The 13,532-nt window shown below is 37.5% G+C and overlaps 1 protein-coding gene across 1 annotated transcript in view; it reads left to right on the forward strand.

Moving 5' to 3' along the window:
- ADCY1 (adenylate cyclase 1) overlaps positions 1 to 13,532 on the forward strand; it is a 147,400-nt gene that overhangs the window by 81,575 nt on the left and 52,293 nt on the right. Inside the window, exons 5-7 of the mRNA XM_042868943.1 lie at positions 1,708 to 1,835; positions 11,059 to 11,217; positions 12,556 to 12,697. Coding sequence (XP_042724877.1) covers positions 1,708 to 1,835; positions 11,059 to 11,217; positions 12,556 to 12,697 — 429 coding nt within the window. The remainder of the gene's footprint in view (positions 1 to 1,707; positions 1,836 to 11,058; positions 11,218 to 12,555; positions 12,698 to 13,532) is intronic.

The following is a 13,532-nucleotide window of genomic DNA, read 5'->3' on the forward strand; positions in this document are numbered from 1 at the left end:
TTACAGCTTGTGCGTTTCATGCTTACAGCTTGTGCGTTTCATGCTTAATTAATGTGAACCTGGAGGAAAAAAAATGTAAATGAATTTTGCCAGTGTTATTTCTTCTCTGCCTGTACAGAGGATATTGTGGCTACATCAGATTGATTCTTGTAGGTAGAAGGCTGGATGAGAAAATGTGCTGTTTGAAGCTGAAATGGTATAATTGGGCATCCTTTTTTTTTTTTTTTTTTTTCCGGTTTAAAAGCCCCATCTTTCCTTTTTCTGCTGCTGAAGGCAAGTCTGTCTTGTAAAAGGAGGGAGGGCAGGTTGAATAGTTTTAATTAGTCCTTTCTCATCGCATTCACAAGAACTGGTTCTGCAGATCACTTATTGGCATAGTCCCCATTGTGGTAGTTGGATTCCCTGAATTCCTATACTTTTTCCCACAGTATTGTAAATGATTAGAAGTTGGTATAGTCTAACTGTGCTGTATACTGTCACCTGTTGATTTTTCTTTGTAGCTTATTAGTCAAAGGTACTGCTTTGTTAAAGGCATTTTCTTATGTTCTTTAATCAGGAATAAACTTTCAGCTCAGACTGATATAGCAATTCTCACGTCCCATTGCTTTTTCAAAATGGGAGTGATTTAGTCAGGAGTATGACTGCGGAACTTGCATTATATACAAGCAGGAGATAAATTAAATGATAATACAAAGTGACTATCTCTTCCGATCTGCAAGTTGTCATGCAGTACAGCAATCATGCTATATTTTAAGCTGTGAGTTACATACTAGGAATGCACAAATGTGCAACACATAAACACATTGTCTTGGAATACTAAGTTTTCCTAATATTGAGTATTTTTTTTGGCTCCCAATATTTGGTTCGGATTGATGCAGGAATGAAGTCTCACTGCAGTTGCTGAACTGATAAAATGACAAGGAAAAAAATGTATTCTGAACTGTAATGTTACCCTATGTGTGTGTCGATCAGTGGGCCTTATCTCCAGAATATATGTATAGATTAGTCAGGCCTGCTATGAAAGTAGTGCTTCCTTTTTTAAGTTGGCCCATAATGTCAGAGGCAGATGTTGATGGTGTGGCAGTATAGGCTGAACCTTCCTGCCAAAATTCTATTAAATTCTGTTGCTATGCAAAAAAGAGGTAACCTGACAAAATGGTGTCTGACGCAGAAGGGTAAATGAAACAAAGGTGTGTAATTTAATTCCTCCATGTTTAAAAAAAAAAAAAAAAAAGTCACCCATTTACAATGCTTGCTGAGTGTTTATAGAGACCAAATGGATGTCAGCACAGTGAAGAGATGGGTGGTGCATTTCAGCAGTGGCCACTGTGACAGCAGTAACCTACGTTAGTGCACATTCTGAATGAGCATGGCTGCAGACTCTTATTCATGGTGGTAAAAAGGCATAGCTAATGGTGGTGACTGTGATGAAAAATAGTGTTTTGTAGCTGAGAATTTTCTTGGTAGTGTTATTGTTCTCTTTGTATCTGCTGTAGTTTCCAAGGAAATAAAATAACATTACTTTTGGAGCAGCTTACATTGATAGATGTGTATGTCAGGTGCTCTGTACAAGGAACTCAGGTTTCATGAGCCCTAAATTTGTTCCTGTGGATGCAAAAGGATTCTCTGAATGATTGTGTTATTGGAGAATATTTTCTCCTGTAAGTATTGGACAGTAAAACTTTTCCCATTCTGTTTTTATTAAAGGAAAATCACTGCAGAAGAATAAAAATCCTAGGTGACTGTTACTATTGTGTATCTGGCTTAACCCAACCCAAAACGGACCATGCCCATTGCTGTGTTGAAATGGGATTGGATATGATTGACACCATCACGTAAGTATTGCACATGGTGAATGTGGAAAAGAGTGCTGTAGCAGCTTTGATGTTGTATTCAGTAAAGGTGTTTTCAGAATAACAGTAGTGTCTGGTAGCATTGCCCACCTAACAGTGCATCCTATTGCTTTCAAGTCACAGCTACTGCTTCAAAAATCATAATTCTAGACACCAATTTTTGAATCCACTTCCTCACTGTGAAGGAAATTACATATTTCAGTTGATATTTAACACAAATAATGGGATCTGAGTTCTGTATTTACACTGTTCATTTCACTTACCAGTATGCAAAAATCAAAGCTAGTCCTGATGTATGCAGGTTTCATGTGTTTGCATGTGCTTGCATTCCTAAAATGACAGCTTGCTGTTTTCTCCTTTCTGCACCATGTTCAAATCTTTCACTTAAATTTAGTCTGATTTTCTGAAACGTAGTGTGAAACTTGCTTTGCTGATAAGGATTTTTTTTTTTATGCTTGAGCACTCCTCTTTAATCAATTTTTATTATTTTTTTTTTTTTTACCAAGATTAAAAAGTGAATGCGAGAGAACTGTGAATGAGCTTTTAGCAAGAGCTGGATATCTATTTCATTGCTTGGGAGGGAAGGAATAAAGAGACTTCTTCGCTACTGTGCATGTGTTTTAGCGTCTTTAGAAGAGAGTGAACTCATTAATTCTGTATATAAATAAATACTTGTCAGCACAGCGCTTTCATTATTACATTTGGGAGGGGATTGCTCTTCTGGGATGCTGTCTACTTCTTACTGCAAAAGTATGTCACATCAGAGCCTTAGTTCTGTGTTGTAAAGTGTTTGGTCGCTATTTGCTGTACCTCTCATTCTTTCCTTTTGGCTGCTGGGGATATGGATTTGACTCGGGGTTCTCCTTCTGCTTGCTTTAATCCCAAAGTTTTACAGTTTTCACTGTAGAAGTGAATAAACCTCAGTGTAATCTCAATTTAGTACTATAGTAAAGTATTAAATGCAGAAATACAGGGTCTTATAGAGCAAACAAACCTAACATTTATGAGTTCAAAATGTGTATTTTACTACTGCAGTTACTCCTCAGTTACACTTGAGTGCTATGTGAAACAAAATAGAAACATACTGCAGTATCATATAGATTATTTTTTTTTAATATGCTAACACAGAATAGCACTCCAAAGATATTCAATAAATTCTTTCTTTGTATTGGTCTTTCCCACTGACTCTTACTAATTTCTACTTAATTTCAAAGACAAATTTTAAAGTATGCTTAGGTCTTTGCGAATCAGACCACAAAGAAATACTTCCTCCCCCGGAAATTATATATCTATTTGTTTTAATAAAATGAGTATTCATTATTTCTCAGGTAATTGGAGTAGGAAGTTGTGGGATTTAGTCAATGAGAGAGAGACTTAAAAGCCGTTTTCTTAAAAATTCCCATGCCTAAATTTGGAACATTCTACCTTCTGTACTCTTTCTGTTTTGAGTCAGTCACATGTTTTCTATGCCGTACATTTGTATGTGTGGATGCGTAAGCATGCAGATGAACACACAGGTAAACACACAAAGCAAATGCTTTCCCAAATGTAGACCATGCTTGCTTGTGCAAGGTTTTGGTTCTGTAGAGGATGGTAACTGATCTGCTCACTGAGTTCACTGAATCTCTTTCATGAGCAAGTTGTTCTGTCTCTGTGGAAGTCATAGCTCTTCGTTCAAACACAGCTAATACTTCACCGCATGCTTCTGTTCCTGCATATCAACCTTATGTATTTCAGTGAACCTGGATTCACTGATCTGTCTTTGGAAAGGATTTTGAAGAACCAAAAATGAAAGAAGTACTTAAAACAAATGAAAGCAATTCCCATTTTCAGTTCTATCATGTGTTTTTCGTTATAATGTTAATTTACTTAAAAATTCAAGGGTTGGGTAAATAAATCCATATTCTCGTCATTAAACATAAGCTCACGTTATCTCTATAAACATTGTAAAACTGACAAAAAACTTTGTAATCTATGGTAATATATGATTATCTGTGATAAGAAAATCCTAAAAGAATCACACTTTATTCCCTATAACAGCTGAAGTTATACATAACAACACAATGCATAGAGAAATCCTGAAATAATCAAGAGATCCTAAATCTTTATGTTGTGCACAAGACTTCTATGTTACATTTACAAGGAAGGCATTGGGTTTTAGAATAAGCCTTGTACATGTTTTTCAGTAGACTTTTTTAATCTGTGGAAAGCAGTAGCTGCTGCTCCCATCCTCTTTTAAGCCTAGAATTAATCATTAATATCATTAGTAATGTTGTCTTTCGTGCATACAAATAACAGTAATGATACCGCTTTCTGATTTTCCATTTTTTTTTTTTTTTTTTAATTTTCAGTATGATCTATAGTAGAAATGTTTCCTTTGTATGTCTGCTCTCATGATAATGTGAAATTTGAAAAAGGAATTGTATTAAAAAGGAAAGATTCCTCTTGGACTGTTCAGCATGGAAGATAACTACAAATATGAAGTATCTTTAAAAAACATGCAAAGAGGGTGAAGGCAATTTTTTATCAGCAACATCTAGTGTCAGAAAAAAAGCAATGGGTAAACAAAACTGAAATATAGGGATTCCTGCCTAAACATTAAAAAATAATTTCTGTGAAAGCAATCAAATACTGGGGAAGTTACAGAGGGATGGTGTGCATTTATAATGCATAATTATCTCCTGGAGATAATTAAAACCCAACAGGGCCTTAAAACTCAGCAAATTCTGTGACTCTTTAGAAATTGTAGTAGAATATAATTGATGGGCAATATTAGCATTTTATTTTTTAGACATCTTAATTTGGAAGATTTCAGACTTGGTAATGAGGGGGCAGAGCATCAGTGGGGAGGGCTAGCTTGAGACTAGATTTATTTAGGGTTATTGAGGTTTCTAGAGCTCTTGGAGCAGGTTCCAGAGCAGGGCCACTAAGGTGATCAGAGGGCTGAAGCAGAATGTTCTGGGTTGGAAGGGTCCTTAAGGATCATCAAGCTCCAACACTCCCCCCTCCCCACCACAAGCAGGGCCACCAACCTCTGACCAGGCTGCTCAGGGTCTCATCCAACCTGTCCCTGAATGCCTCCAGGGACAGGGCATCCACAGCTTCTCTGGGCAGCTCTCTCTGTGAAGAACTTCCCCCTGACATCCAACCTAAATCTTCCTTCCCTCAACCTAAATCCATTTCCCCTTGTCCTATTGTTATCTACCCTTTCAGGCAGTTGGCTCTTCTCCTGTTTACAGGTCATTTTAGATACAGGAAGTCTGCAATTAGGTTACTCCACAGCTGCTTTTTCTTCAGGCTGAACAAGCCCAGCTCCCTCCGCCTGTCTTCATAGGGGAGGTGCTGCAGCCCTCTGATCATCTTTGTGGCTCTCCTCTCCAACATCTGTCTTTCTTGTACTGGAGGCTCCAGACCTGGACACAGTACTCCAGATGGGGTCTCACAAGAGCAGAGTAGAGGGGGACAATTACCTCCCTGTCCCTGCTGGCCACACCTCTTCTGATGGAATCCAGGATTCCATTTGCTTTCCGAACTGCAAGAGCACACTGCTGGCTCATGTTAAGTTTTTTACCCACAAGGACTCCCAGGTCCTTCTCTGCAGGGCTATTCTCAAGGACTACTCTCCAGTATATACATTGAGGGAAAGATTGGGGGAATTGGGCTTGTTTAGCTTGGAAAAGAGAAAGCTCCAGGGAGACTGCATTGTGGCCTTCCAATTCTTGAAGGGAGTGTATAAACAGGAGGGGGAATTATTGTCTACAAGGGGGATGGTTTTAAACTAAGACAAGGGAGGTTTAGGTTTGACAGTAAGAGGAAGTTTTTCACCCAGAGGGTGGTGAAGCACTGAAATATGTTGTAGAGAGAGGTTGTGGATGCCCCATCCCTGGAGGCATTCAAGGACAGGCTGGATGTGGCTCTGAGCAGCCTGGTCTGCTGGTTGGTGACCCTGCACATAGCAGGGGGGTTGAAACTAGATGATCGTTATAGTCCTTTTCAACCCAGGCCCATTCTATGATCCTCTGTATGTATGCACAATTATTCCATTCTTATTATTATTATGAGGAATTAGGAGTGTGAGTAACGTTCCTACAGGAGGCAATTGGATGAGGTCAGACTCTTCTCAGTGGTGTGTAGTGATAAGACCAGGAACTATGGCCAAAAACTGGAACATAGAAAGCTCCTCACAAATATGCAGAACTCCTTTACAGTGAGGGTGACGGAATACTGGAACTGGCTGCACAGAGAGATTGTGGAGTCTCCTTTGGAGGTATTCATGACTCATCTGGACACTTACCTTTGTGACCTACAGTAGGGAACCTAGTTTAGCTGAGGGATTGGACTTGATCTCTAGAAGTCCCTTCTGCCCCCTGCAATTTTGCCAGTAAGGACTGCAATATCCAAGTTGAATGCACATTTCTCTTCTTAGTAAAACCAAATTACCAATTCTGATTATGCTAGAGAACAGGAAGATGGGGCATTCCAAGAGAACTTACTCTTAATTATATTTCTTCTTTTACTGCAAATGGAGTATCATCTGTTCAATTTTTTGATGTTTTCTGGCTCCAGATCTTTTGCTGACAGGAGTGTGTGGATAAGTCAAATGCACAAAGAGCTTCAGAGCAGGAAAACAGGTTCTGCTGAAGATTAGGAAAAAACTTTTCACTCATTCATAAACACAAAATCTAGAAGACAGATTTCCCAGATTATTTTGTTTGGAAAATATGCTGAGCAGATAAAATAGAGGTATAAAGCTTATGGTAGTATGGTTAGAATGAAACTGCCCCGCATGGGTTGTAAACAATCAAACGAGCAATTAAAGCAGTGTTATGTTTTCTTTCTACTCCAAGGGCGAGAAATGAACTGTGTTGTTTCCAATTAGAAACAAGGAGGGAATCTGGTGAACAGGATATAAATATTTGTACAGGTATTGAGGTTAACATTAGGGTTAATAACTAGGGTTCATAACTTATTAAAAATGTAACGGAATCCTGTAACCATTTGTATCATTAAATAAATTGTACATTTTGATTATACTCATTTCCTTGACTAAGGGGATGTGAAGATCATGGAACAGATCCTCCTAGAAGACATGTTAAGACACATGAGGGATGAGCAGGGGATCTGAGACAGCCAGCATGGCTTCACCAAGGGGAGGTCTTGCCTGACCAATCTGGTGGCCTTCTGTGATGGAGTCCACCCTGGTGGACAAAGTGAAGGTGACCAGTGTCATTTGCCTGGACTTGTGCAAAGCCTTTGACATGGTTCCCCACCACATCCTTATCTCTAAATTTCAGAGATATGGATTTGAGGGGTGGACTATTTTGTGGATAAGGAATTGGTTGGAACAGCTGTAGGCTTTTGATCAATGCCTCTATGTTGAGGTGGAGTTTGGTAATCAGCTCTGTGCCCTGGGGATCTGTCTTGGGTCCAGTACTCAACATCTATATCAGTGGCATAGAAGATGCAATTCAGGGTACCCTCAGCAAGTTTACTGATGACACCAATCTAAGTAGTACAATTAATACAGCAAATTAAAAAAAATACTGTATTAAAAAATTAAAATTAAAAAAGGGTTGGCATCCAGAGGATAACAAAGCAAAATGCAACATTTTGCTCTTAGGTTGAGATAATCCCAGATACATATACAAAAAGGGAGAAGAAATCCATGACAGTAGCCATGCTGAGAAGGACTTAGTGATTCTGGTTGATGAAAAATTTAACATAAGCCTTCATGGTAGCAATGGTAGTGGGAGGATGGTTGGACTAGATGATCTTGTAGGTCATCTAGTCCAACCTTGTGATTCTATGATTCTATGATCAAAGCTGAGAATTTCATTAAGTCCAAAGGACTGAATCATTGCAAATTCCAGGAGTTCCTGATTATGGGTTTATCATTTACTTTTCTGAAGGAAGGTGGCTAAGTTGAGGTAAGATGCTAAAGAGGCTTTATGATTTCCAAAGTGGCATCAAGTCCTTTGTGAATCAAAAAGAAAATTTGTGCCAGAATGTGAAGATTAAAAATGTATCACAAATTTTTGGTGGATTTGACTGCTCATTTAAATGAGTTAAACGAACAACTTCAATGTAAAAGTCATCATATCTGTTGTATATTTCAGACAATAACAGTATCTGAAATGAAACTTAAATTGTGGCAGGCTCAAGTTATGGAGAATAATTTCATGCATTTTGATACACTGACTAAACACAGTCCTGTGAACAGTGGAAAATATGCAGCTGTGTTTTCCATTTTGATAAATAAATTTGAGAATAGATTTCAAGATTTCAAAATAAGATATCAATTTTTTTGTGTATTTGCAATTCTATTTGCAGTTGACATAAATATGTTACTTGTGAATTTTCACACAGAATGTGAAGAGTTGCAATCAGACATTCAACGAAAAATGGTTCTCTTTACCAGACTTTCATAAGCCCTTTCTTAACAAAGAAAAATACTTCATAGTCACACCTTAGTCATGTCATCATTTTTGGCAGTACATACATTTATTTTCAAACAATTATTTTCAAGTATGAAGCACAGGAAAAGTAATTGCATCAAAAATCTCTGATGAACACCTTGAGAATTCACTGAGAATGACAACCACCTCAACTGAGCCAAACTGTTGAATTAGTTGCACAAAAACGAGGCCGAACATCTCACTACCTTTATGTTTCTGTTGCTCTCTGTTGCTTTTTTAAGATTTAATTGAAAACAAAGAAACAAACAAACAACCCCACATAAAATAAGCCTTGTTACTTAAGTACATTAAATGTATTATATATTTAATACGTGCCCAAGCAAGCCAGAAGGTTGGACAATTATGGTTTAAGAATTATGGTATATATTATGCGGGAGGAGAATTATTTTATAATAGGACTTGTCTCCTATATTGAATATTCCTGCTATTTGTGGGGTTTGAAGAGATGTGAAGGAAAAGACCTAGGAACCCTTGCTTTCTGAAATCTAGGTACCTTAGTGGGATCTATCAGGGGATAAATCAGCTTTATTTTTCTATCGAATAGTGAACGACACATAAATAACACTGATAACTTGATCTTATATTGTTGACTCCTAACAGATGAAATTTGGTCTTATATTGCACCAGCATGTTCTGTTGCTGTTTAGTTAATTATTGTGAAGTCTGATGCTTGAGCCATCTCTTTCTGGAGAAAGAAAAAAAAAAAGGAAAAAAAGAGTGAGGAATGTTTTCAAGATTCAGATTTTACACTTGGGAAATATTTTGTTCAATATAAAATGTTTTAATAGTCTGCTTTATGGTTCGTTGGTGCAGTCTAGCTTTTTTAAGCAAGGAATATGATCATTCACATTGTATTTCTCTGCCCATTTCTTATATTTTTTTTGTTCTAATATTCAAATTTCTACAAGCAGGTGAGCAAGCTGGGGCAAAGAAAGGTAGAGAGCACCTGGAGTAGTTTTGGTCACTGCAACTGCATTGTATTTTCATGTACCATGAGATTTTACAGACTATTTTAAATGAAAAGTTTTTTTAATGTCAATCTGCATATAGGAAAACTCACACTATTGTAGGTATGGTGGTGAAGTGGCTTCAAGATGTACCAGGGTCAATTCAGACTGGATGTTAGGAAATACTACTTCTCTGAAAGAGTGGTCAGGCTCTGGACTGGGCTGCACAGGGAGCTGGTGGAGTCACTGACCCTGGAGGTGTTCAAGGAACGTTTGGACTTGTGTTGAGGGACATGGTTCAGCCATTGTTTGGCTATTGGTGATCAGTGGATGGTTGGACTGAGTGATCCTGAGGGTCTTTTCCAACTTTGGTTATTCTATGACTCTATGAATTAAATACTACTTTAGTTAGCCAGCAGAACATACACAAGTGAGCAAGCCTTAGTCCTGAAATGATTTGGCTTGCAGGCTACATGCTATGGTCTTAGTATAAGCTCACTCAGTGAATGGCACAGCACATGTGCACAGTGAAGACAAAGTTATCGTTATGTGGCTTGTCTCATTATCTCCTTTATTTCCTTGGGGCTTTGTCAAGCACACAGTGAACATGAGAAGTGTAACAATGATAATAATTCCTTGGAGTCGTATTTAAGGTTTGCCTGCAAGCAGATACTGTACAATGAAAGGTCAACTTTCAGTAGATAGAAATAGGACAAGGAAATACTTAATCTATTAGAAAGCTGTGCATAAGTCTCTCTCTGCTGTTGCATTAAATATGACTGAAAATTGTGTCAGGCCTAGATTTCCTGTGGTGACAATAGATTTCTACAGTTACCTGCATTAGTGAGGGCCGACACGGCATGTAGTTCTGCAGCAATCCAAGACTGCAGAGCTTCTTAAATTGGTGCCAGGAGTATTGTGCCGTACACGTCTCATCTTGTCCTATGCTGCACATGCCCTTTCAATTAACTGTACCTTTTAAAGTACAGCTGTACAAGAAATAAATATGATTGCTACCCCTAAAACAGCTGCAAAGTTTTTGTAAAGATCTCCATCTCTTGTGGCCTGATGATATTTTTAAAAACATGCTGGCCAATGAAAGGTAAGGATAAAATATAGCCAGAGTATGAGTTTAAGGACTTCTATTAAATGCCTTGGAAAGTTTAAATTTAGAAACCTACAGAAAATTAAATATTACATAAATTAGGTAGCTTTTTTATTTTCTCATTATGTCTGCTTTTGAACTGCAACTTAAATGTGAAATTCCACATGCCTTTGTAGCAGGACAAACTGCAAAGATTTATGCACAACATTATCTCTTCATGAACTATGTAAGATTATTAGTTTCAGGATTTCTTTTCAACATTCACAGGTCACTGCAGAGTGAGAATGTACTTCACAAAGAATCCTCCCTTATAGTGGCGTCAAAATCAAAACTCTGTCAATAATGATTTCACCAATTAATTCCTCCTCTTCCAGGTATACAATGAAAATCTCAGAAGTTCAGCTTTAATTCATAAGTTGTGGTCCATAGTTAGCCATAGTTAGAGGTGATTTCTGTGCCACTCTTCTTAGGGCTTTGGGAATACATGAATGTTTATTATCACTCTTCCACTGATTTTGCACCAATTTAGTGGTTTCATCATGTTTCTGTCCTGTATTCGTAATAAAGTCATTTCTTGAATCATGCGTCTATTTATTAACTTCGGGGAAAGTACTGAAAAAGAAAATAAGAGTAATGGTACTGTCTAAAGACTTATATTCTGATGCTATATGTTCCAGATCTGTTGCAGAAGCCACAGAGGTTGATCTCAACATGAGAGTTGGATTACATACGGGAAGGGTGCTTTGTGGGGTCCTAGGTCTCCGAAAATGGCAATACGATGTCTGGTCAAATGATGTTACTTTAGCCAATGTAATGGAAGCTGGAGGATTGCCTGGGTAAGTCTGAGAAAGACCTATAGGAAAAGAACCAGAGACCATATAGGTGAATAATTTCCTTCTTCGTCCCACTTGCACTGTACTTGCTATTCATAAGAAGGGTTGAGAGTTGTGTACAGTAAGAGCAGCCACTGCATTATCTCCTGTGGAACTGTGCAAATGACCTTGAAGTTTTTGTTCTTAATAGATTGGAAGTAAAATTTTGAAAAGCAGTAGAAATAAGTTCTCTTAGTAAGTGTTTTCCAAACTCCTTTTTAGAAACTGCCACATATAAAGAGAAGGAATAAGACAGCACTAGGAAAGTAAAATTGCTAGACCTTCATAATCATTTCAAGTTATAAAAGTAAAGCTCCCTAAACATTTCAGGAATTTTTGGATTCGTACACAGGAAGGGGGACAGGAGGGTATACATATGTTCCTTACTCTACTTACAAGGACAAATAGTCAATACTAGTTGTCTGCTGCCAAAAGAAAATATCTGCTTACATGTTCAGATATTCATCATGTGTCTGCAGATGATACAGTAGTACATAAACCTGCAGCCATTGCATGAGGCATGCCTTGGAATTTTAAGTACTCCTTGGACAGCCTTGGACTCAATTTAAGTGGACACAATGCATCAGTATGCCTCTTCAAATGCAACTTGCATTTGAACTACAATCTTGCAATCTTTGTTAGATTTTTACAAGATTTTGACGTTCTGAACAGGGGAACAATGGAGCCTCTTCATTTTTCTGTCTGAGTGAATTTCTATTTGCTATATACGTTTAAGAGAGTTTAAACAATGTTTCTGAGCATTCCTTACCTTGAGGCTTCCCAGTTAAAAAAAAAAAAAAAAGAGAAAGTTTGTAACAGCTTTTCAGATACTTTGTAGAAAGTCATTTCAAATATGAATGATCTTTCAGGAGAAAATGTGAAGATAGTTTTCTGTATATGCAGTCTCACATGTGTCAAAAATGGATGTGCTTCCCAAGTACAGTGGATGAGAAATCTGCCCATAAAACAGAGTAAGTAAACAGTGCATTTGAGAACTGTTAAGGGAAACAGGATGAGAACAAAAATTTTTATCTTTTACACGCTTAAGAGGCTAGGGTTTTTTTTTCCCCACAACAGACAGAGAGATAAATTATCAAAATTACACAATACGAAAGATGATGTGCAGACTTCCACTTTCTACCAATCAAGAAGTCTGCAAATCTTTGGAGATATTGCAGTTACCATTTTGCTAGAAATACTTTGATTTATGTGGCTAAATATACAGATCCTGTTATGATCTTTTGCACAGTAGCAACTAGTGACATATCACTGCTTTAAAGAACGTCCTATTTTTCTCTCCAGGAAAGTTCATATTACAAAGACCACCCTAGAGTGCCTAAATGGGGACTATGAAGTAGAACCAGGATATGGCCATGAAAGGAATAGTTTCTTGAAGAAACATAATATTGAAACATACTTTATTGTGCCATCCCACAGGAGAAAGGTAGGCTCTACAAATTCTAGGTTATTTTGTAGCATGGTGTTGTAGCTTAACAACTGTTCTGTGATACTTTGAAAACAGAGGCAACGCTGGCATTTCTTCTTTCTAAAAGAAAGCTTCAAATTAGATTTTTTTTTTTTTTTATACTGAGACAGTAAGTCTAAAAAAAAAAAAAAAAAGCTAACCTTGTACAATAACTTAAGATTATCAATGAATTTTAGGATTACAATTACTCACTTTACTCCACAAAAATATTAAAATTTTGATTTATTAAGATTTTGTAATCATTGTATCAGAAAGAAGATCCATCAGTCCAAAAATGCAATTCATACCTATTTTGCTTCCCTTCAAAAGGCTGTCTCAGATCACTAATGCTTGACAGCTTGCCTGTTTTTCTTTGCTCTTTCATTCCCATATTGCCATGTCATTTTACTCATGCCCTCCTCATAACTCCTTATACAATCACTTGTGATACTGGTGACTCCGTTGCTAGGCCTGTAGGAATCCCTAATGAATAGATGCAGAAAAACTAGTGTTTTCAGACATGTCATGCCCTTAGCAGAAAGGATGGTTAAACGAATTTAGTAGTAATTGAACTAACACTCCCCAGAAATCTAGAAGTCTTGCCAAGCTGCAGAACATAAGTCTTTTTATCTAAGTCACAGTCAGGAGTCAACTGTTGTGCTTTCAAACATATATATACACCAGTGTACCACAGATCAGTTATTTATGCTCAAGCCAAGTAAGTTTCCTAATATGATAGCAACAGATAATATATTCATTGCCCAAAGCATGCATTTTCTCCTGCTAAGCTGAGCTGCTCATAACAAACTAAAAA

This window comes from Lagopus leucura, unplaced genomic scaffold (assembly GCF_019238085.1).
Source record: "Lagopus leucura isolate 7727_CA_CO unplaced genomic scaffold, USGS_WTPT01 Super-Scaffold_100002, whole genome shotgun sequence".
NCBI lineage: Eukaryota > Metazoa > Chordata > Aves > Galliformes > Phasianidae > Lagopus > Lagopus leucura.